Below are 25,594 nucleotides of genomic sequence, written 5' to 3'. Positions count from 1 at the left end.
ATAATGAGTTATATATATATATATATATATATATATATATATATATATATATATATATATATATATATGTATATGTGTGTGTATTATATATAAAAATATATACACATACGTGTATATATATATATATATATACTATCATGCCATGCCATCATACTATTATTTTGACATTTTCTGTTGTTGATTGTAATGAAGACTCTTCATGATTCTCTTCTTAGGACTTCTTTTAACTCATGCAGCTGGTAGGAAGGGTCTTGCCATCATAGAGACGCTCTTTAGAAACACTTACAAATCGACAGGACAGTCCACCCTGCTAGGAGAGCATGACCACACAGTTTAAGAAGAAAACAGGAAACAGTGGTGCATTGCAAAAGGAAATGATTGCCCTCCTCCTCCTCTTTAGAGATGAGGTATTTGGACTGGAGTTACACCAGACTAGTGTCTACATGCTTGTGTTGACATCAGCCACTGTCATAACTCACTTAAACCCGACTCAAAGCTATCCAGTCCCACTGCCTCAGTACTCTAGTGAATTGCAGCTTGGTGATGAATTCACTACATTAAACTGATGTTTAACATATCAATCCCTTTTGAATGTTACGAGTCAGCTGTGTGAAACTGCAACAGTTGTAATTTTGAAATTATGAAAGACTTTTCTTTCTTTCAGTAATAATGCACATCATTGTAACGCAGCATACGCTGCAGAGCGAGTAGGTGGACACAAACGCTGAGGAGAGCGAGATTTATTGAAGGGAATTCCAAACTCAGAGTCAAAAAGTAAGGCACGGGTCAGATCTTCAAGGGAGTCTGAACATGAAACACTTGGCGACATACTAAACACAAGGAACTAAACAACTAAACACTAGTACATACAGAACGGGATAAAACAGTAAAATACAGATGAGCGAGATGAGCACAGGAAACAACGCAACTATAAATGCAGGGACTATCAAGACACAGGTGGAAACACTGACGACATGGGAGTGACAGACAGAGGGAAACCATGACAACAGATAACAAGGCAGGATCAACAGACAAGGAAAACACAGGCACATGGAACAGGGGACCAGAGTGACAGCTAGAAGAGGGGGCGTAGCCCTACGTGACAATGATATTCTGCACAGTAATACAAAGCTTACAGTAAATATACAGACATGATATAGCAGACCGCGCGGACCCGAACGCAGTCCAGTCCGGACCCAATCTCATTCCCGATTAACTCTGGAAATTTCTATTACCGTGGACCTCGGTCTGGATACGGACCCAAATGCCATCCCATCCGGACCCAGAATAAATTGTTTAAAATATTTTTTTATTTTGACGGGAGAATTAATTTAAAACCGGAGCATTTATTTCAGGGCTATTGAAAAAACACTCCGTCATGAGTGTTACGTGGTACCCCACCCCCCCCACCCCCCCCCCCAGACCACAGGTCAGAGCTATCTGCCAAATTTGGCCCGCAGAAAAATATAGTTGATTAGCCCTGTGATATAGCATTCATTTAGTGTCATTTTTTAGCTTGGACTATGCTTTCTTTAGTGTGGCTAATGTCCTTTGAACACAAGAGCTAGATGACAATGGGTGAAAAACATGTCACATGTTTATGCAAAATGATCCACACTACTAAGGGAACACACCGTGTTGAGATAAGCTGTCCTTATCAACACACACACTAAACATGATCCACACTACTAAGGGAACACACAGAGTGGAGATCCAGCTGTCCTTATCAACACACACTAAACATGATCCACACTACTAAGGGAACACACCAAATGGAGATCCTGCTGTCCTTATCAACACACACTAAACATGATCCACACTACAAAGGAAACACACCAAGTGGAGATCCAGCTGTCCTTATCAACACACACTAAACATGATCCACACTACTAAGGGAACACACCAAATGGAGATCCTGCTGTCCTTATCAACACACACTAAACATGATCCACACTACTAAGGGAACACACCAAGTGGAGATCCTGCTGTCCTTATCAACACACACTAAACATGATCCACACTACTAAGGGAACACAAGTGGAGATCCTGCTGGCCATATGAGCACATTCTAAACCTTCACACCTCGTCTGTAATGTCCCAAGTCAGGTTGGTCTAGATATGGCCTATGAAACACAATGCATGTCTTTTTTTACTGTTAAGAACATAATCTTTTTGAGTCTTTCAGTTCAGAAGAAGGGAATATCTATTCATCCCTTCATTCAGTAAGGCACATTTACGTGTGTTTTAGATTTGGCAGAACCTTTTCTGTCTTTTGGTTTCTGAGTAACCTAATTCAGTTATTTGCGTAGAAAATATAAGTTTAATTTGGATTCAGCTAATCAGGTGTGCATTGAACCATGCAGAACATTTTTTGAATACTCCATATATACCCACATGAAAATGGTATTACATGGTACTGAGAACCATGAAAAATAAACTTTATATGGCTATGGTTTAGACCTAGCAACGGTGTGTGAGCACATTTCTCAGATCCCGAAAAATGTTCTCAACACACACCAACAAGAACACAACAAAACGCACCTGGAGGGAATGTGTTGTGTATTGGCGTTTTTGATTGGAGGGAGTGCATGGACAGGCCATAGTGGGCTTAGTTTCCTGTCTGCAAGTAAGCAGAGGTTTTGGTGGCCTCCCCCTCTTTCATAATGACATGGCGCTGGGCCTCCGAGAGAGTGTACGCGTGGACATCCAGTCCTTCTCACTTCTTATTCCCAATTCCTCATTCTCCCCCACCATGACTATTCTGCAAGATATCCCTAACAGCTTAGGGTGGTGGAGCTATTTTGGGGGAGGTTAGGCCTGCTGTCTGTGGGGATACGGATGCAGACAAACACACACCCACCTACACAACCCACACACCCATGGATGAGGACATGCAACATATACGGTGTTCTTCATCCTTAACCGCTAATACAAACTGTAGCCAGACAACAGAGGTTGTTCACCATTTCTTTATCGTTAGCTTGTTGTGAAAGTGATCGCGGAGTTTAATATGCCTCAGTTGCTGTGAAAAAACATGACATATTGTTTTGACGCTTCAGTTGACATGTTATATTTAAAGGGTTTTCACTGTTACCAAGCCAATTTAAACCAAATACTCAGAGCTTTTTTAAAAGAGGAACACATTTACTGATTAATCTGATCCCATGCTATGCTAGTGTTGTAACACTGAGCGTGTACCATTAAAAGATGAGGGATTATCCACAGCTCATCACTGGAATCCCCAAAATATTCTTATAAAAAGACAATAGAGCATTGAGGAAAATATTATGCTGTTTAGCATGAATGAGTATTATAACATTCTATTAATCTACCTTCATTCACTTATTCTGTATAATTAATGGAACAATAAAGATAGATCTGCAAACAGCGAACGACCAAATATCTTTTGTTTCAGTCACAGTGGGCAATGGTGGCAAATCATACCTCAATGGATTTGAGTATCTATTTAACATTAGATGTTGGTGAGATTGTCACTTACGCAGCACTGAAAAGCCCCCAAACTCTCCCTGGATCTGGAATCGCTTGGATATGAACACAAAGTGCTAATTTTCATCAGCCCCATAGACTAAGGCTGACTATCTTCTGTGGCATTGTTTCTGTGGCTTGTGTATACAGACCCAGCCACGTCAAAGGTATGGCACTGTACATGTGAGCGTGCATATGTGTGCTTGATTGTGGTGAAAATGTAATTACTTGTTGTGGAGAAAGTGGTTGACCTAACCCCTGCTTTCATGCTTTTTATCTTAACAAAGCACACATCCTGTTAGACCCATTACTTCCTGTCAAGGTCCAGCCCAAGTGATCACATCTGCTCCAACAGACGTCTAGGTCAGCATGTCCATATGTGTGTGCACAAAAGCTAATGAGGGAGAGTTTGGGCATCTCCCACTGTCTGTTACTTTCATCCCACCCTAATATAGTCATAATGTGATACTTTCATGACTGAAGTTCTGTGTGGTAAAGTAAAAACCAGGCGAGAATCACAATGGAAATGTAACAAGAAGTATTTTTGTGCAATAATATTCAATGCATGATCTGTATCAGAATGCAGAGCATCCCAGCTCTTTATCTTTCTCTGTCTGTCTATCTTTCTAGACATTTCTTAGTTTTGAGGTTTGGCTTTTATTTAATTTTATTACTATTTTTAAATTTTATTTTATGCTTGGCTTTTTTATTTTCTGTTAAATCCTATATATCATGACATGGTTCTGAGTGTTAATGCTGTATGCTGTTTGTGTATGCAGAGTGAAAAGGAGCTGATACCATTTGTTCGATCATAAAGATATGAATCCATGTGGTTTTAACACCAGCTGAGATGCAGTGTATGTAATAAACACTTCTGATGGTGACCAAAACGTGCATGCTTTGCACTGAGCACATTTTCTATGGTGTATGACTGCCAGCCACAGTGCGTGCACACACACACACGCACACACACACACACTCCCACAGTGACATGTACACACATCCCAAACTCTCAGGCAGTGTGGCCCCACAGCTCCAGTTGTTCCTCTTTCTATATACATTGCTTAATTCAGGTCAGAATGACTCACAAATAGTGTGTTTTGTTCACTGGGATCATGGAGCATCTTAACCCCCTCCAGGCAAGTACCCAGTCACAGTACTCTGCCACCAGGTGACAAATAAGGACAAGGTAGTGAGTCACTAAACCGGAGCGAATTAGTTTGGTGTATCAGTATACACATACATTCACACACACACACACACACACACACACACACACACACACACACTATATATATATATATATATATATATATATATATATATATATATATATATATATAGTGTGTGTGTGTGTGTATACCCATACAATATATATGTATACCCATACTCATATATATACACATACTCTAAAACATGATCAATGTTTACATATGATATCAATATCAATACTCGTGCACACATATCCATTGCGTGACATACTCTGAAAACACTCTCAATAATGTTCGATATAACTTCGATTTAATCACCTGAATGTACACAGGACAGACCAGAACTATTGTTACGGCGTGACCTTACGCTCACTGGGAGTTTGTACATGAGCGCTTTGCTGGTATAGTACCAAAAACAAACTTGGTATTTATAATACTTCCTGAGGTTATCGTACAAGAAAACAAGAAGCTTTCTCATCTCTCGTTTTGCAGTTGGTAAGATAGGCCTACTAAAGATAAGTATTGAGCAAGTGACCTCATTTAATAGTATGGATGTTAATTGTACATGTAAACATGTGAGACGCACTGCTATACGGTAGTACTTTTAGAAAAGTAACTTGGAACTCAACTTAAGTAGCCTATAAACGACAACTTTAAACTCGCTAATTTGGGAATACCACTGTTTGGGAATACTACTTTGTAGCAAATCGTATAGTGTTAAGCTTGCTACCCATTAAAAATACGTTTTTCAGACGAGTGAGCCATCTTGTGGCCATCCGTAAGCATTATCAGAACAGATCAGAAATGCGTGGACCATGCAGGGTCTGCGTGTGTACGTGCGCCAGACAAGGATCTGCTACACACCACAGGCCTACGGAAGCATTGTCAAATTCCTTATATGGTCTCAACGTGTATTGTAAGCTATGCGACGATACATTTGAAAGTTGTAAATATTTGAAATATTTAAAGGTTTACAGTTCATTTGATGCACAATTATGAAACAGAGTTGCTGCCAATGCAAACTTTCCAACACGTAACGATAACGCCGCGTGCACAACCACGTAGCGAGCTTTATCCAATGGATTCCCATTCTAGCGACGGAAATGCTTCCAACTCGGACTGCCCAGCCTACTCCCGAGTCTCGACCGAGTCCTTCCGGTCGATGAAGACGTGGCTACCGCTAGAAAAGTGTGCAGCGGTTCAACAAGCTGGATCTCCGCGCGCCTGCAGTCTGGGTCCGCCTGTGTAGCGCGCGCCGCTCAGCTGGATGGCAGGGACCGCCCGGAGCAAACGCTTCATCAATCTGAGCAGGGTAAGAGAAACACTCGCACTTAGATTTTTTTATCTATTTTATTTATTTATTGCAGCCGCAGCACTGTTACGAAGCATCAGTTAGTTGACGAGGTTTAAAACTTTTTTTGCGTAGTTGGTGGTAGTTCGTTTTTACTTTATCTATCTCTCTATCTGGCCTTTAAACCGAAGGTTTATTGAGCAACGTTGTGATGTCTTTCAGTTGGTAAACAAACAAAGCAGCGAGGCAGCCAGCCAGCTAGTGTGGATACTTCTAGAATATACAGATGCTGGTTGCATTTTTTGTCGTTTTATTGTACTAGTGAGACGTTATGTATTAATCGCCAGCGATCTTTGCAGCGTCTAGAAGTCGCTGGGTAAGCTATTCAACTCAACCATTATGAACAATAACACTACTGTTAGTGATCTGTAGGTACAATGTTTAGCTATTATTTAGCAGTTATTTAAACACTGCCTTGAAGGGCCTGGTCAGAGTTCAAAATAGCCACCAGACAGCGGAATTTATTTAATTCGCCTCGCTGTAGTCTCAAGCAGTTGCCTTAAAATCTAGTTAGCTATGTAGCGGAGTAGCCGAAGCCTATTAAAAGTCATATTTAAAGTAGAAACTTTGGCCTAGGGCACGATGTATTCTCTGAAAGCCCATCAGTAAAGATAGAACAGCCACCCATTCTGCACTCTTGTCCTGTAAGCGGATAGAGGGCTAGTTAAAAGCAGCCTGTCTCGGTTTCATTTTTACTGAACTGTGTTGTAAACTTCACTGGTTTGTTTTGGTGTAGGCTACATACATCATAAGCTCATCTTATAAAGTAGATGCACAGTGTAGGCAGTTGGACTACATTTCATTTGCTATAAAAAGATACAAGTTTTGTTAAAGATGGAATATGTATTTTGTCCGACACCAAATTATAGTGTTAGACTAAATGTCCAGAGGAATTTGTTCGATTAAAAACGGAACAGAAATGTAACATTGCTCACAAATCATCCACATTTGCCGTGGTTCATTATTTTATCTTAAACACACTTGATTGACAGCGGCTCTACCTACCAATCAAGAGATAAACCACGTTAACGGGAGCTGACGGATATTTCTAAGTTTCTTGCACGAACTAAATAAACTGAAACGGAATAATATACACATCATTGCCAAACAATTCGAGTTGCATTCCATTTCAAGGCCTGTAAGCGCAACGCGCGTTTTCCCTGCACACTAATCACGTGACCTACGTGCGCTTCTGCAGCTGATCAAATACCTTCGGAATGCGCTGCAAACGCCATCACGTAGTAGACCTGGGAGGCGTGTTTTTTCCTGTTGACAGCTGGACAGTTGCTCAGGTCCATTGTTTGGCAATGTGTCTAATGTGACTGAACTGATTCTAAATTCCTTGTATAGACAAGTTCTCAGGCTCTGCGTATGCCCTTAGAAAAGCCATTCCAAAAAGCTACGGCTTTCGCTATATACCACAGCTAGCCGTCTTATCCTAGTTTGCTTTGATTTAAAGAAGATGACGGAGCAGAAACTCTGAGGGGATTCAGCTTGAACGTTGAGAATAAAGCTTACATAAGCTTTACCTAACATAAGGATGACCTGTTTTACAAGGAAGGGCAGAAAGTCTGTCAAAATTGTAATCTGCTGTACTTTGGAATGTTATTCGTAGGACACACTTTGTATATGTGCATGATGTGCCCAGAAGACCAAGGTCGGCGTAATCAGAAGACCACTTGTGTTTCAGGGTATTTAAACAGAACTGGAATGAATTGATTTTCTTTTCTGCAGCCTTTTTTTTGTCTTTCCTCAGCAGGAAATGTGATTTAGACTTACCTACATTTTAAAGGTGATCTAACTTGCCTTTTTTCCTTTTTCTTTTTCTGCCATATCAAATTTTGTGTGAAGATGCCTTTCTCCCTTGCAGCACCCTGCATGCTGCTCACAGGCACTACACAGAGGTCTGGCCTTATGAGTGCCAGACCCGGGAGGCCCGCTTGGGCTTTGGCTGCGCTCCTGCTCGGCGCCGCCCTGCTGGTCGTCACCTCCACTTCCTCCTCCAGCGGAAAGAAGATGGCCCAGACAGTACTGGCTCACACTACAGCTGCCGCCACTGGCCCGGGGACCTGGTGTGCCGAGGAGGTCCTGGGTTTCCACAGCCTGACTAAGCTGTTGTCCAGAGAGGGTGTGGACATCTGGCTCTGCTCCCTGATGGGCTCCATTGCAGTGGGCCTCAGTGGGATATTCCCTCTTCTAGTGATCCCCATTGAGGCTGGTGCAGCTCTGAAAACTGAGGGTAAGACTCGACTTGCTAGTTTGCATCAGTCGTTAACACTAACGGATTGGTCGGTATAGCAAAGTGAACTGTTTAATTCGCTCTTGCGTGTGATAGTTATATCAGATGTGTTTGGGTTAATAATGAAGCAGTGAAGAGTTCTCCACGGCCTTATTTTGAGTAATTAAACTGAATTTCGTTCAGAAAATAAAGATCTCCTGCAGTTACTGAAGGATTCTCAGTAGATCATTCTCATAATTTTCACTGAAGGTATTATTGGACACTACTTATAACTATTCATTACATTTCCATTTTACATGGGTTAAAAATACACTTTCCAAGAATGTTTTCCATGTGACGTGAGGAGACTGTGTTTAAAATAACTAATCCATGGTTATTTTTTTTTTCTTGCAATTTGGCGATGCTTCAATTTAAAGGAATACAGTTCCTTCTGATATGACCGCATTAACAGCAGGCCTACATTATTTTCACATCTCTGTTAACCAGATTATTGTTGGATCATGTGACTCATTCATGATTCATGACTTGATTCATTAAAAAGCCCCTAGGACACTTGTCTGGAATGTTGGTGATTGGTCAGGATGCTTCAAAGACAGTGTTTTGCCAGACAACCTATTGGCATGTTTTAGCCTTCAGCATAAACATCATTGCAAACACTGGTATTGTATTGCCATAGCAATGATCAAATGATATACTGTGTTGCCCTAGTAGCTTTGTGGCATCTTTTATGAGGCACTCATATCTTCCCCTTGCTTCTTAGTTTTCACCACTGGGATACTGAGCTGGGTAAGTAATGAATTTGCGCTTAGACAACAGAAACCAGAGCCATGTATTGCTTATGAGAGCAGACGTGGATTTTTTGAAGCTAGTGAAATACTAGAGGCTTGCTCAACTAAACTCAAGTTAGGCTGGTGGAGAGCATCCTTAACTCGTGATTCTGATTTAATCTTGTATACGAAAGTTTGTAAATTTATAATGAGTTTTCATCATAAATCTATCATGATGTGAAACCCCGTGTTGAGTGTGGTAGCTTACTTTAAATTGTCAGTTTATTAGGTATAGCTTTTCTGGAGATGTATGAAGTCTTCCAGTTCAGTGTGAATTGACTGATGCTAAGTTGTCTTGTTCTCTACAAGACATCTTTTATGAATGACCTCATTTTTAAAAAGTGAGATGTCTGAGTGTGTTGAATATCTATAAATGCATACATTAGTTGTTCATGCTGTATTGCATAAAGAATATTTACTAGTACTTTTAAAGTGTAAACATAGCTCGCACCTATCCTTTTAGACAGAAGCAGCTGTCTCGGGGAAGAGACCAGTGAAGGTTTCTGTAAGAGTCTGCCAGCTGATTTAAGTCTACAGACAGGGAAGGTACATTCCAATTTTCAGTTGAATTTTAATTAGGGTTTTGCACATGTTGAGTGTGTTTTTCTAATAACGTGATGACTGTGTGTGTAGACTTCAGTCCTGGAACCACTAGTTCCACACCTGGTGGGTCTCTCCCAGATCTTTGATTGTGGTACAAGTTAGTAGAGTATTGGTGAAGAATTAGTGAAGCAAATGCTGTAGTAGCAACTGCACGTTTGATTTCTCAGGTATGTTCTGCAGAAGCCTCGTTGAGTGAATAGGCCTAGTGCTGTCTGGAAGGAGTGGTCTGTGGTAGTATCTTGAACCAGTAACGTTTGATGGGAGGAGATACAGAAATAGCTCACCAGTCTGGTTCCAGTGAGGAAATGGCATGAGTCAAGTGGAATATATACGTTTTCACCAGCAAAAGCAGACTTGGTGGAGAGGTTGGTTAGAGCACTAGCAATTAGCCTGCAGTAATTAGGGTGCACCCTGTTTCACAGGGTATAGAATCTGCCAAGTGTTTTTATAAGTTATTCCATTATTCCTCTGCCAGTACGAAACAGAATGTGGTATAACTAGCTGGAACGTTCTGTTGACCTGGAGATGGATGTAAGTATAAGCACATGACCTCTACCAAGTTGATTGATTTAAAGGTGCTGCCATATGGAAGCGCTCGCCGTCTCCTACATCCTGTGAAAGATCGTTAAAGGGCACGGGACCAAATCCCCCACCCCAATTTCAATGACACCATTTTGCCATATACAGATACACAGTGTCTTTGTAAAGTTGAAAATGTGTTTTTATCATTCTGTAAATATGAGATGCAGAAAAACAGCCTTTGTAAAGGCTCATTGTGTTTATTGTGCTTACTCTAAAGAGATAGGGTGCAGTCTCATATTGCAACACCCAGCAACTGATCCCATGTCTTTCCTCACTCAATAGAGCTGTCCTGTCTAAAAGGTGTGTTTTTGTATTGGTGCATAATGTTTGTGTGGAGCATTCCCTGGTTTACTATTATGGCTGCTAATGTCTGTTATGAGCGCTTTAACCAGCTCAAGTCTGCCACGGTGCTGAGCCAAATGCCTGACTCTGACTCGTGCTTCTCTCTTCAGCTGGATGTCAAAAGCTGAAGAAACTGCTGAGCTTTGCGATTGGCGGCCTCCTTGGTGACGTCTTCCTCCACCTCCTCCCTGAGGCCTGGGCTCATGTGTGTAACAGTGGTGAGAAATGCTCTTGTGTTTCCTGCTCACTCCTTTGTCGTCCTCTTTGACTATTTACCACTTCCAACCATGTCTAGTTCAGGCCTCCTTTCTTTCTGTGCATCTCTCTGCTTCAATCTGGTGTTTTATTTCCACCCACGGGCCGGGCTTTGAAACGTGACTCTTCATCCACCTGGACTCATTTCCCAGGGCCTCTTTGAACCTCTCCTTCACTTTTGTTGTGCCTTATTTGTAAAGTGTTGGGTACTAAAAGCCATGGCAACGCGATGCTCGACGTGGTCTGACTGGTGTTCAAGCAAAGATTTCCAGGCATGGTATTCCAGACATGGGGTTATAGTAAATGTTTATCTCCGATTACAAAGAACAAACATGTGCCAGACTGTTCAGCTCTGTGAATGTTGGTCAGACGGGTGGTACATGCCCTGCTGCATTTGAACTAGCCATTTGTCAGCTGTGCACGCGTCTGATCTCTGTGCTTCATCTCTCCATGCTTAGATGAGGGTCCAAAGCACTACCGCATGCAGGGCCTGTGGGTGGTCACGGGCCTCCTGGTATTTCTCCTGCTGGAGAAGATGTTTCCGGATGCAGAGGGCCCTGCTGAGGCTGGCTCTATGATCCGGGCAAACAGTGTGAGTCATCCCTTCCTCACTGAATCATTGTAAATCCAAATCTAGCACTGGATTCTGAAGTCATTCTTAGTTGATCTAGCAGCTTACGGAACATCCAGCACAGTCTACTCTTATGTAGAGGGGTGGGTGCAAACCTGTATGATCCTGACCTCAAGGCCTCTGACTTGAAAACCTGTTTGGGTGGAGTATCAGAAATGATGTAGGAGTTTGTATTTTTTTTGTTTGTGGCATTACCATCTGATGTACTACAACAGATATACCAGCACTGCCTAAGAAATATTCTTAGTTTGAATGTTTTTAGTTTGAAATGTAATGTAATTTAAAAATGTAATTTCTGTAATTTCTAACACTGTACTATTTTACCAGTATCCCTAATGTAGCATAACTGCCACCATCATGCTACAGTTACCTAGCACATATCACTACACTGACAGCAAAGCAAATATTATTGGCATTTCTCTGTGAAACATTGCATTGTGTGACCTCATGGTGGCGCCATCTCAGTACAGAGCGTATTATAATTTTCTCGCTCTCTCTCCTGAATAGCCTTTGCCAAATTATTGTGCCCACAAGGTATGTAAAGGGCAACGTTTAAGCTTATTTCAGTACTGTACAGTAGTGGGTCTTTTAATGGGTCTTTTCAGGTTAAATTTGAATAACATAATACTATCTGTCGAGAGGATAAAGCAATCAGAAGGCTGTAACCCTAAGTGTTTATTTTTATGTTAACAAAATGTGCCCGCTTCTCCTATTGACTGTGAAAACCCCAAGCAGGGAGGGATGTTGTAATTAACACTGCAGGTGTGATGGAGCTTCGTGTGGTTGCCCCATGTGCCTCCCTGGCCTGCTGCGGGGCGTGTGCAGGAATAAGAGCATTCATGTAGTAATCTCTCAACCCAGAAAAAGCTTCCCCGGCATTTAAAGGCTTCCGAGAGGTGCCTTTATAGCCGGGTGCTTTCAGGGCATTGCATCAGACCTGCCTCAATACTTGCTTTGATTTACATGTCCTGCAGGGCTCTGAGGATCATGCCAGCAGAAAACCTCAGAGGCGAGTCTGTTTGCGGCCGTCCTGCAGTCCTGCCGTCCCGTCCCGACGTGCTTGCGCTAGTGCCCAGCGCAGGCTGCGTGGTTTGAGTGGAGCTGTGATTGGAATGGCTGTGCTGGGCTATCTTCCCCCACCAGACGTGCAAGATGAAACACGTCGCCCTCCCATGTTTGTCCGCTCTGGTTAGCGCACGCTAACTCTCTGCCACGTACTTTTTTTTTCTTGTGTCTCTAGTGAGATGCTGTTTTTATTTTTTAATGTTAGATCTGGGTTGGGTGTCCGAGTCGAATTATTTAAATGTACGGCTGTGTTGCCCTGCATTGGAAATTATGCGTTCGTGTCTGGCTTCTTTGTCCCTTCTCTTGCAGGGCAGTCCTAATGAATGGATTATGTTTGATCATTTGTTAGATGAGCCTTTTCCCACTATTTGTGTTCTTTTATGCACCTGTATAAGAGGATCTTAAGTCATGCGCTGTTCTACTCCTGTGCGAGCTCTGGGAGGTAGATGGATTTCCTGGCCTAATTGTGTGAAGGTGGTTATAAATGGCTTCTAACAGGTAGCGCCTGCAGTCTGTGCACCAGTAGACAGACAGGCCACTGGAGTCAGTAGTGCAACTCTGGCAAAGCCAGTAGAACTACAGTGGAGAGGGATCATCTAATTTCACTCCTCAGTAGAACCACAGATTTCCATGGCTACAGGAGATCCCGCAGAGATTCACAGAATGTCATCAAGTGGCTCTCACCCTGGCATTGCAGATCATTCCAGATCACTCACCAGCAGTCAGGGACCTGTAGAAGTCGCGGTTGTCTCTTTCTTCGAGAACAGTGGATGGGCAAGAGCCATGAAGCACACAGCTGTAGCTTTCCTGCGTCACTATGGAAATGGTGGTTGTGAAGTTTCATTCGGGAGATGTTCACTGAACATGCAGGGCGTAATTGGCTCCGGCTTAACTGGCCTAGTAAAGTCTGTTTTATTTTCAAGACACATTTTGCCTTCAGCAGCTGGAAGTCAATCACAGATTATTTGGTGTGCTCATGACATGGCAGTGACGTCTCATGTTTGCCTTATTCTGCCCCAGATTTCAGCACTGTTTTTTGATGTTTAAGGCATGAGAGAATCGGATGTCTTCTAGGCTTTTTTGTTGTTGTTTGACATCGAATTTCATAAACCTGTCAGAAGAGCCTCTTCCTTGTGTTCTTCCTATATACAGACCCATTCCAAAAAATTTGAATATCATGGAAAAGTTGATTAATTTCCATAATTCCATTCAAAAAAGTTAGACCCACAAAAGGGCCTACATTTTAAATGATTAAGTATTTATTTGTTTATTTTTACATAATATAATAATGTGGGCTTCCAGCTCACAAAACCCACTGCAAAATACTGTGGAGAAATTAGTGAGACCTACTATTCATCTACTAAACTCAAAGCACAGAATTCCCCAGGTGTCATTAAATTACTTCAGTTTGGTTCTATTGTCTCAGTTCGGTTCAATATGGGGAAGACTGCAGACATAACAACTGGCCATAAGACCATCACTGATACCTCCATAGGATGGGTAAGCCACAAAAGTTCATAGCTAAGGAGGCTGGCTGTTCACAGAGTGCTGTGTCCAAGCACATCAACGGAAGGACAACATTTGACAGGAGAAGATGCACCAGCAAAAGAGATGACTGTGGGCTTCAGCGGATTATCACAAATAATCCACATTCAGATGCATTTGGGAGACGGTCTATGACTGTCTGGTTCCTCGGGTCAAGCCACTTCTGAACCTAAGCTAATGTAGGAAGCATCTCAACTGGGCCAAGAATGGAAGGGCTGGACTGTTGGCCAGTAGTCCAAGGTCCTCTTTTGCGATGAAAGTAAAGCGTGCCTTTCATTCGGGAATCAAGGTCCAAAAGTTTGGTGTAAGACTGGTGAATAACAGAACCCAAACTGCTTGAGGTCCAGTGTGAAATATCTACAGACTGTCATGATTTGGGGTGGAATGTCTGGTGCAGGTGTTGGCAAACACTTAAATCCAAGGTCACCGCAACAGTGTACCAGAATGTTTTAGAGGACTTCATGATTCCTTCTGCTGAGGATCTGTATGGAGATGCAGATTTCATCTTCCAGCAGGACCTGGCTCCTGCCGCATGAGTTATTCTCATGAGGGCCACCAGACCCAACAACAAAGCTGACCGCAAGCATCAAGTAAATCTGGGCTTCCATAACTCCCAGGCAATGCCACAGGCTGATTGCCTCAATGCCACGTTGCATCGAGGCAGTGATTTAAAGCGAAGGGATACCCAACCCGTGATGGCTTTGTTACCTTGAAAAAGTAATCCGATTTCGGATTACTGATTACTCCTTTAAAAAGTAACTTAGTTACGTTACTGATTACTTGATTTTAAAAGTAACATCATTAGATTACAAATTACTTTAGTAGTTACATTCAGCAGCAAAATAAGTTTTTCCAATACTCACTTTATTGGAAGAGCATTTTTTAACAGTAACAATGTATCTCCTGACATCACGTTTGTGTCACTGCGTGGTAGTATTTGTAAATGTAGTAATACAAGCAAACTATTCAGTCAGTACTTTAGCCAAAATTCCAGCACTTTTCAAACCTGGAACACAATACAACATTAAAATTTGTCAGGTAAATGTTCCTTCTCCTGTTTTTGATGGGTATTTCTTTACACTACCACATATCGTTACAGAGAACACTGCAAAGAATGGAGCAATTACTGACATCACTGTTTCCAACAAAGTTTTGAAGATTGATGTATTGTTTTGAAAGTACCATATTTTGATTGATTTGATGTGATCCTAATTTATTTTATTTCTACAATTCTCAAGTAGTTTAGGCTGATTTCTCCACAGTATTTGAATTATTTTTTAATTACGGTGTTGGGCTGTAAGCACAAGCTCCACTTGTGGACGTCTGGCTCTCATACCACCCTCATGGAGTCTGTTTCTGACAGTTTGAGCAGAAACATGGATATTGGTGGCCTTCTGGAAGTCATTTTGCAGGGCTCTGGCACTGCTCCTCCTGTTAGCGGTCCTGCCCTCCTACAGCCCCTTCTAGGTCTCCTGGAATATTGGCCTGTCTCCTGGTATCTGCTACATGCTCTGGACACTGTGCTGACAGTCACAGCAAACCTTCTTGCCACAGCTCGCATTGATGTGCCATATTGGATGAGCTGCACTACCTGAACAACTTCTGTGAGTTGTAGACACCGCCTCATGCTACCTCTATGGTGAGAGACAAAATGCAAAACATTTTCCAGAAAGGAACAGAAAAAGAAAAACAGAAAGAACAGAAAAAAGGTCTGTGGTCACCACCTGCAGAACCACTCCTTTATAGGGGTTGTCTTGCTAATTGCCTCTCATTTCTACCTGTTGTCTGTTCCATTTGCACAACAGCAGGTGAAATTGATTCACAATCAGTGTTGCTTCCTAACTGAACAGGTTGGTTCCATTGAAGTGTGGTTGACTTGGAGTTACATTGTGTTGAGTGTTCTCTTTATTTATTGAGCAGTGTACATATGTGTATGTATATTGGGATGCTTTACCCACAGTCTTGATGGACTTCCATGAGCACTTGAGTACTGCAGGTCATTGTGGAGGACCCAACACTGGGGCAGTTCCTCCACTGTCCCGCGGTGTTTTGGGTCATTGTCCTGTTGGATCGTTGGCCTTACCAAACGTAGACCACACATAATGGTGTGTTGCTGCAATTTGTGTTGCAATTTCATCTAAATCACAGATGGCTTTTCCAGCAAAGTGAACAGTCGCACCTCCTCCACAATGCTTCACAGTGGGCAATGCATATCTAGACATTGTCTGTTCATCTGCATCTAGATATGGCTGTTTCTGATCTGATATATATGGCAGTTGCATCAAAAATTCTCAAATTTGTACTCATCAGACCAAAGGGCATATTTCCATTATCCAGCCCAGTGGTCTTTGGCCCCAGCAGGACCCTTGTTCGTCTGCCTCTGTAGTCGTGTAGTTGTTGATTCTACCATTCAGACTTGATTCATGCAGTTTCCTGTCATGCGAATATTTCATGCTTAGAATTTTCTGCTCATAGAAGCATTCAGTTGGACTGCAGTATGAGGAGCTGTCAACTTCTGATTTCTGCGTCTGGTGACTCAAATTGTCCTGTTTCTCTAGAGGTTTCATCTAAAAGAAATTCCTCTTGATCTTTCTCACAGTCATCCACTACGGATCTCGGGTGTGACTGTGTCACGTCTTCACAAATAAATGGAATCTGCTCCAACAATAATTCTGACTCCAAGCCAAAGGCTGACCTCAGCTCTCTCCCTGGGACGGAGAAGATCAAGGTGAGTTGGGCCGTGTAGCTGATGGTGACTAATGGGGAGGAACTGCCAAGTGTGCAGTCAGGCAGCGTTTTTGGATGGAGCATTACCGTTTTCACACAGTGTGTGCAGAAAGCAGCACTCGCATTCTGTGAAGGAAAATTGCTCCAATTTCCCATGTCCGAAATAACTGAAATTGCAGTTAAAATATTCACTTTCATGTTTTACTGCAAATGAAAGTCTTTAAAGGTAGTTTAGCTAGTTAGGTAATGATGATTTGAAACAAATTATGTTGTGCATCTGTAGCACAGGCTTTGACTGCAACAGTTTCACCTGATGTGTGTTGGATGTACGAGTAACTGTGTAAAAATGTTTCTGCTTCTCCCCAGACGAGTGGCTATCTGAACCTTCTCGCCAACTGCATCGACAACTTCACCCACGGCCTCGCAGTCGCAGGGAGTTTCCTCGTCAGCAGGAAGGTAGGAGAGCTCCGACATTAGAGCCATGCTAGCACTCATTAGGACTAATTGGTACTTACCATGCACTGCTTGAATACATTGGGTCAACTAATTAAAAAGCCCCCCCCGTTCCACGATTAACAGTGCAGACATTGAGGGTTTGATCCTGGTTCAGCTGTGCCATGTGCCAGTGTTGCTCTAGACCACAGCTGGTTGGAGGGTGGATGGTGTATCCGTTGGTTGCTCCACCCTTGACCGTTCCTGCTGCATCACTAAAATCCACACCTTGCACTCAGTTGTCTGCAAGGTAGCACTGTTCACTCCAGTGCTCTAGTTTAGAAGCAGGCACTGGGAGCATTGACTTCACAGTCTGGGGGAGGCATATGTAGCTCTGGCCCTTCTAAATCGCTGATTATGTGAAACGGGCCTTTTAACTGGGAGTGGTTTGTGGCTCAGTTGAGAGAGTAATGTGGAAAAGTTTTGCCATACCAAGTCTCACGAATCCACTGAGCCGAGTATGAGAACTGTCCCTTCCTTTTCTCCCAGTTAAATATAGCCAGTCCCATATCCTCCATATCCTCGCCTATCTTTCAGTCTGGGAGGGCAAAATCTATCTCTCACCTCTAGAGTGAATGAAGCCATTACATCCTTTTTAACCTGCCTGTCACACAACACGTGAAGTGCCTCAGCGGGATGACAGGAGAATACCCTGTGGTACATCCTGTCATGTGACCACACACACACATTTGATTAGCTAGTATGTCCCCTCCCCTTATCCCCCCCCCCCAGTGGGAATGTGTTCAGTATTCTGGAACTCTGGCCAGTCGTACAGCTGGAACCTGATTGGCTGTAGCAGTTCTTAAGCTCTTCTATGCCAAGGTTATATAGGCTGCTGCCTTGTGAGGAGGGTGCAGGACAACAGCTTACGGGTTGAGTACACTTGCTCTGGACCTTAATTTTTATGCTTAGCTGTATTTCAGTGTTCAGCCCAAACCAGTTTAAACATGTATGCTGATTTCCTGCTGAAACTAAAACCAAATGCCTTTTTCGATCCTGTTGTAATGTAACATGGTGACCATATTGATGCTATAGAGACAGATGACCGTTTTCTTGATCAGAGTTTTAGTGCTTCTTACTGTTGTTTTTTTTTTATTATTATTATTATTTTTTAAGCATTTCTCTATGAAATGCACAAATTGGTAGAAATCCAGACATTATAGAAGGTAACTTATCTTGGGCAGTATTAGTTTCCAATGCATGCCATACCCTCTGTGCCATTACAGTCTGACGGTACATAACTGACTATTTCCTGTCATTGATTGTAGTAAAGGAGGCAGTGTACATATTAAACCATTCAAACTGGGCATTGTGAATGCTGAGCGTGTTTCTGTCAGGGGCCCTCTCGTTTGTCTTTGTAGGCGATTAGAGGAGCGGAGATTACTGTAAATGGGTGTGCTGTCTTGTACTGTGCAGTATTTATAGGACGGCTGTATGTTGGGTCCAGGTGGAGAAACATAAGGCTCTCAGCTTGTGGGCAGCAGGGGTTGAGCGGGTGGCCTCCACTCCATTTCCTCTCACTCCCGCTCCTGTGCTCGTGTGTTTCTTCTCCGCTCCTGTGCTGCTGGAGGCTCCTAATAATCTCACGTTGGGCCTTATCTGTCCCATCAGTACTTTATTTGTGAAATGAGCTGTGATTGGAGGGATGCGTTTCAAACAAGTGCTGCAGTTTCATCTGCTGATCGCCCAAGAGTACTGACATGCAGTCACAGACCTGTTAGAATGCCTAGACTCACATGTCATGATTGTAAATGTTTGCCATGTCTGCGAGTGCTGATGAGACAATCTTGCTGCATTGGCAGGTTGGGTTTTTGACCACCTTTGCAATCCTACTTCATGAGATCCCGCATGAGGTATGTCTGTCTCTCTCTCTCTCTCTCTCTCTCTCTCTGTGTCTGTTTGTCTCTGTCTCTCTCTCTCTCACCATCACTGTCTCTCTCTTTATATACTATTATATATGGAGAATTATATACTTGAATGGTAACAAATCTGAGTTGAGTGATTGAGTGAGAGACCTAGTTTGAATGTTGTTAACGCATGTAACTTCACAAAGCATTGACTTTGTTGTATGAGAGATGAATGTGTTTTTCTTTGCTTTCATTTGCATAGAAATGTCCTTGTAAGTATGTACAATGGCATTTGGACAGGTTCGGTTCAGAAGTATCATTTAAAAATGGTATGAATCTGTGTGGGCGTGTCTGTGTGGGCGTGTCTGTGTGTAAAGGTGGGAGATTTCGCTATTCTGCTGCGTGCAGGCTTTGATCGCTGGAGTGCGGCCCGCATGCAGTTGTCCACAGCTCTGGGCGGAGTACTGGGCGCATGTTTTGCTCTCTCCGCCCAATCACAGCAAGGGGCAGGTGAGTGACCACACCCACTAAACCAAAATTTGGATTACTTATTCATAATTATGCAATCCCTAATATGTTAATATATACATGTATACATTCCAAAATATATATTTGAAGCAGAAATTTGAACTCCTGTTCTGACAAATTTGGATCATGTAAAGCTCAGAAATCAGAACAAAGAAAGTGTTGACACAAATCCTCCAAATGTGTAGTTGTATGTGTCATCAGGTGTTGTGCTGAATTCATGCTTCCTAGCCAAATCTGCCCTCCCTCGTGCATCACAGTGTTCGCATTCCTGCATGCTGTCATTCGTGACTCTTGTTTTTAGGTAACCAGTAATATAGCTTTTACATACACGAACATATCATCTGGTATGGATGGTGAATTCATAACACCATTTAATATTGTGAAGATTTATTTTGTAAACATTTTTTCTTCTTCTCTAAACTAGATGCATACTTCCATGCATAAAATAATGTGTGTATCAACTGTGTAACTGTTGGTGTGACTTGCATTAGGGTTTTTTTTTTGTCTAATTATTTTGTGTAATTAAAGCACTTCTCACCCTGAAGGTAAAGGGGTTTCATTGCAGTCTATATTCATCATCATCATTTTCGCACTGACTATCTTATTTCTTCACATTAATGGTGTCCTGTAGCGTGCGGTTGTGCGGTTCTGGATTCATGGTCTTTGCTGATGATAAGGTGTATGCATGTGAGGGGAGTCTGATTTTGCTAAGGAGCAAACAAATTAGCACACCAACATCTGGAGAAGCAGTGAGCCTGTCTGTGTCTGTCATCATGTCAGCATGACCCAGGCGTCCCCTCACTGTTTCCTTCCTGTGTCTGTCTCTCTCTCCTCAAGAGAATGCAACAGCCTGGATCCTCCCCTTCAGCTCAGGGGGCTTCCTGTACATCGCCCTGGTCAACGTGGTGCCAGACCTTCTGGAGGAGACCAACCCCAGGTACGGGGCCTGATCAGACCCTCACTCCTCAATGAGCTCAAACAAAAAGAGATCTTTAGGACTGCCGAGAAGGCTGCCTCAAATACACAAACGTCACATAATGCTGTAAAAAACCGTAAGAAAGCAAGCGGCCGAGAAATGGCAGGTTTGAGAAGTTGTGGAGACCATCAGAGCAGTGTGTGTAACATCAGCATCTCTGATTCCTTCAGGCATTCACTGCTTCAGATCCTTTTGCTCTTCTGTGGTGTTGGAGTCATGGCCCTCCTTTCTGCCATAGCGGAGTAGGACTGAACAACAGACAGCGCACTCTTCAGGCCGGAGGACTGATGGACAATGCGCGCCACTATTTATGCTTTCAAGACTGAATTTAAGACTGACCTCAAAAGGATGAACTGACCATCAGAGGAGAAGTGTGTGTGTGTGTGTGTGTGTGTGTGTGTGTGTGTGTGTGTGTGTGTGTTTCTTTTTTTCTCTCTTATTTTGGTCCTGAAAGTGGGTACTATCAATGAACTGTAGGTGACTTTATGCACTACTTGAAATTGTGTATGTGGTGCCAAAAGTTCATCCAATCATTGTGTGTACTCATTTTACTCTTTTATCTAGCATTTATTAACGATCATTCTTGACAATTTACTACAGTGCTTAAATTATCGATCTCTTAGTCATTACAATAAGGAGAGATGTGGGAGGTCATGCAGTGAACTTAACCGATGACTGTTGGATCACTGGGCACATAAATGAACCAAAGTAGTAAATAAATAAATAATGTACAGAAACTGTTTGCCAGCAGGAGGTGCAGATAACATTGGTAAGCCGACAGTACTTGTGGAGATTTGGAATGAAATTCTCCGGCTCCTTTAAACATCTGTTGCCCACTGGTGCATGCAGCCGAGCCGCGTGAGCAGATATGCTGATTACGGTGGTACTTGGGATGCAGTGTCTGTACTGTCTGCACCGTCTGCTCTCATTAAATCTTACTAAAGTGCACGTAGTTTCCAGGAACATCCTCAAATGCTCACTGTACGACATCTGTTGAAGCCGTGTGCATACTGCCGCACACGTACACACGCTCATGTGCTCCACAAATTTAATCACAGGTATGCTGTATACATAAATTGTTAGTCCTCAACTTAACCAGCAACCATAACAGGTGTGTTAATATTTGTGTAATATTATCCATACTACTTTTAAATCGTTTGTCTTTAAAAGTTATGCTGCTTTTCCAGTGTTACATTTCAGTAAGGGTGTGTCATGTTTGGCATTGATCGTGCTCTGATCTCCACTATATCACTCCTGTTCAGTGTTACTCAGTGGATAAATACTGATGATCTATGCAGGTAATATTAGCTGCCAAATGCTTTAGAAAATTTGTTTCTGCCTTATTCCACATCACCACCTTTATTCTGTCTGTGTGTGTGTGTGTGTGTGTGTGTGTGTGTGTGTGTGTGTGTGTGTGTGGCCTTCCACTTTCTCAAGGTCTTGGTGCAGAGGGGTCATAGGTCACATTGAAGATGTTTCAGTGAGACCGATCACCACCTATTCCTTTTAAAGTTACAGAACACATAGCCTTTCATTTAAGCATGGATCCATGTTGTACAATCAAACCAGTATATGAAATGGGACAAGCCTGCACACTGTCCAATGCAATGTTACTGAACGTGTGCTCTGAAGATGGTGGGCATCAGGTCAAAGCATGCATGTGTAAATGTACATATGCCAAAAGAGAGCTATTTATTCTATAGGAAAGGTCCTGTGTAAAATGTCTAGATTTTAAATTTATGGAACACTCCCAACGTTATTGAAATGAGGGTTAAAATGTTTGTATTTTTACTTGATAATATACATTTTTCAAAATAACTTCCGTTTTCATTCTTGCATTCATTTTTGCATTTCTAAGTTTTATATCTTGCTGAACCCACAGAGCAATCAATCAATCAATCAATCAAATTTTATTTATATAGTGCTTTTTACAACAGTTGTTGTCACAAAGCAGCTTTACAAGTGCCGAGTCCTAGCCCCCAGTGAGCAAGCCAAAGGCGACAGTGGCAAGGAAAAACTCCCTAGTTTTTGCATGAGGAAGAAACCTTGAGAGGAACCAAGACTCAGGGGGGGAGCCCATCCTCCTCTGGCCGACACCGGTCACCATGACAACAACAACAATATAGACAGAATGTAAAAGATGCAATAATGTCCATTTAGACCGAAAAAGATGTAATAATGTCCATCATGGTGTAGGCATCCGGTTAGGCAGGAGGTGGCCGGCCAGGATGGATCGCTTGTCTCTCCTCATCTCATTATACCTCAAGCAGGCGGGCAGCCATGTGGAGAAATGAAACAGGGAAAATTAGCTCTGTATGAGGACATATACAGGACAGGTAAAATTATAAACATTTCTGGAGTGTGGCAGCAACTCCGGCACTAAGTTAAATTATTACAGCCTAGCTAAAAAAAAGGCAGAACCAGAAGGTAACATAGGCTTGGGGGCATTCTGAGACAATGGCATCCGTCCACTGCACTGTCAACAAACTTGAGTGACCACAAGCAGTGACAGGATGACAGCACCAGCACCCCAGTCTACCATAAAACCCTTCGTCTATGAACCCCTGGATCTGTACCTTTATCTAAGGGGGATATTAATTATCAAACGCTAGACTAAATAAGTGGGTTTTCAACCTAGATTTAAAGATTGTGACTGTGTCAGAGTCCCGGACACATTTAGGAAGATTATTCCAAAGCTGGGGGGCCTTATAAGAAAAGGCTCTCCCCCCTGCTGTTACCTTGTTAATTTGTGGAACTAATAACAGACCAGCACCCTGTGATCTTAGTTGACGTGGGGGTTCATAGTAGGAAATAAGTTCCTGGAGGTATTCAGGAGCAAGCCCGTGTAGTGCTTTATATGCTAATAATAGAATTTTAAAATCAATACGAAATTTAACTGGGAGCCAATGCAGGGCTGATAGGACTGGTCTAATATGCTGAAATTTTCTAGTTCTGGTCAGAACTCTAGCTGCGGCATTTTGAACTATTTGAAGTTTATTTAGATTCCTATTTGAACATCCTGACAGTAGTGAATTGCAGTAGTCTAGTCTAGAGCTAACAAAGGCGTGCACCAATTTTTCTGCATCATCCTGTGATAATGCATTTCTTAATTTGGCAATGTTGCGGAGATGTAGAAAAGCTATCCTAGTAGTATTATCTATATATTTATCAAATGATAGGTCGGAGTCGAGTATGACGCCTAGGTTTTTGGCTACTGTGCCAGGTGTAATGGGATAGTCTGCAAGATTAAGCATTAAATTTGGAATTTTCTGTCTTGCGGCCTTAGGGCCCACAAGGAGAACTTCTGTTTTGTCCTCATTTAATTGTAGGAAGTTTAGAGACATCCAGCATTTAATATCTCTTACACAGGCCTCAATTTTTCCTAAACTGAGTTTGTCATCGGGTTTGGCTGATATGTAAAGTTGAGTGTCATCCGCATAGCAGTGAAAATTGACACCATGTTTGTTTATAACTGTGCCCAATGGTAGCATATATAATGTAAATAATAGTGGTCCTAAGATGGAGCCTTGCGGGACCCCATATTTAACCATTGTACGTTTGGATGAAATATTATTGAGCTCTACAAACTGATAGCGATTTGTTAAGTAAGACTGAAACCATGAAAGGGCTGTGCCTGAGACTCCAACCCAGCGTTCTAACCTTTCTAGCAAGATCCTATGATCAATTGTGTCGAAAGCTGCACTAAGATCAAGAAGCACTAACAGTGATACATAGCCTTGATCTGATGCAAGGAGGAGATCATTTGTTACTTTAACTAATGCTGTTTCAGTACTGTGATGGGGCCTAAAACCAGATTGGAACTTTTCAAATGTGTTATTCCTATGCAGATATAGGCATAATTGCTGGGCAACAGCTTTTTCTATGATCTTAGATATAAATGATGTGTTTGAAATGGGTCTATAATTAGATAGCACAGTCGGATCAAGATTTGGTTTCTGGTTTTGGAGCAGAGAGCATGACTTAATACTCATACTAAAGTTACTTGCTTTTTACACATTATATATTCTTGCATTAAAGTGGCTTCTTAGACATCCGTCAAAACCACGCAGGGTTTGTGTTCCTGGCATGTACGTACCCAGAATTCCTTTCATGGTTGTTGCGTTACAGTCATCCTATGTTTCTCCCTGCCTGGGCCGGAGAGCTGGAGCGTGGCATCGATTGGGTCCACACCCTGTCCAACTTTGACACAGTCTGTTTGGTGAGGGATGGTTGGAGTAACTACTCCCCTGTGGGGTGCCTTCCTTTGTAAGCTGCCCTGGCGTGGCTTGCTGTGTATGGGGAAACTGGCTGCAACTTTCCTAGGCAGAGTGCACACTCACAAATGCTTGTCTAATTGCAGGCATTCAGTTCCAGCAGCAGAGTTAACTGCTCGCTGGTGTCTGAAATGATTGATTCCTAACTAGATCATCTCCTACGTTTGCTTCTGTGGCATGCTGCATTTGTAGAAGACCTTTTACATTGCTTGTTCCAAAACCTGCAAGCTGCATTCAATCATGATGTGTCTCATTTATGAATGAAGCCTGCCCAGCCTGTCTGATTCCCCCAAGAGATGTGATGTAAAAGGTGTGTGTGTGTGCGCACTCTGGTTAACGACTCATTTGCGCAGTGCAGTATACCAGGCATGGCACTGAGAAACACAAACAGAGTTGTTTAAATCACCCACTTAACTGGAACCACTTATTAGAGCTTTATGCAGAGCTCTGTTGCCACGAACAGTTTGTAAGACATCATCCAAGTCTGTCAATATCTGAACGCAGATCTGTTGTCTACCCAAGTTTAAGTGGGTGGACCGTTTCAAGCTAGCAGCGACACTGACGCATGTAAAAAATCCCTCTAGCGACAATTCTGACTGGCGTAGCAACACAA

The 25,594-nt window shown here is 42.5% G+C and overlaps 1 protein-coding gene across 2 annotated transcripts; it reads left to right on the top strand.

Moving 5' to 3' along the window:
* The first annotated feature begins 5,583 nt into the window (after nucleotides 1-5,583).
* slc39a13 (solute carrier family 39 member 13) lies at nucleotides 5,584-22,519 on the top strand. 2 transcript variants are annotated; one of them, XM_076998640.1, is made up of 10 exons: nucleotides 5,584-6,009; nucleotides 7,900-8,287; nucleotides 10,752-10,859; nucleotides 11,355-11,488; nucleotides 16,737-16,865; nucleotides 17,231-17,320; nucleotides 19,159-19,209; nucleotides 19,581-19,713; nucleotides 20,569-20,668; nucleotides 20,878-22,519. In XM_076998640.1, exons 1-10 carry the CDS (start codon nucleotides 5,965-5,967, stop codon nucleotides 20,951-20,953), a joined length of 1,254 nt encoding a protein of 417 aa, XP_076854755.1. In that variant the 5' UTR covers nucleotides 5,584-5,964; the 3' UTR covers nucleotides 20,954-22,519. The 2 variants fall into 2 exon arrangements, with proteins under 2 accessions (XP_076854755.1, XP_076854761.1); XM_076998646.1 differs by having other exon boundaries at nucleotides 5,763-6,009; nucleotides 7,919-8,287.
* Nucleotides 22,520-25,594: the final 3,075 nt, after the last annotated feature.

Source organism: Brachyhypopomus gauderio, chromosome 1 (genome assembly GCF_052324685.1).
Source record: "Brachyhypopomus gauderio isolate BG-103 chromosome 1, BGAUD_0.2, whole genome shotgun sequence".
NCBI classification, from domain to species: Eukaryota; Metazoa; Chordata; class Actinopteri; order Gymnotiformes; family Hypopomidae; genus Brachyhypopomus; species Brachyhypopomus gauderio.
Note: the sequence above shows the minus strand (reverse complement) of the source record. Positions and strands in the feature narration are given on the sequence as shown.

Coding starts and splice junctions, on each gene's coding strand:
- slc39a13 (XM_076998640.1), top strand. CDS start 5,965: ATGGCAGGGACCGCCCGGAGCAAACGCTTCATCAATCTGAGCAGG. Junction 16,866..17,230: donor CTGGGACGGAGAAGATCAAG/GTGAGTTGGGCC, acceptor GCTTCTCCCCAG/ACGAGTGGCTATCTGAACCT. Junction 20,669..20,877: donor CTGGAGGAGACCAACCCCAG/GTACGGGGCCTG, acceptor TGATTCCTTCAG/GCATTCACTGCTTCAGATCC.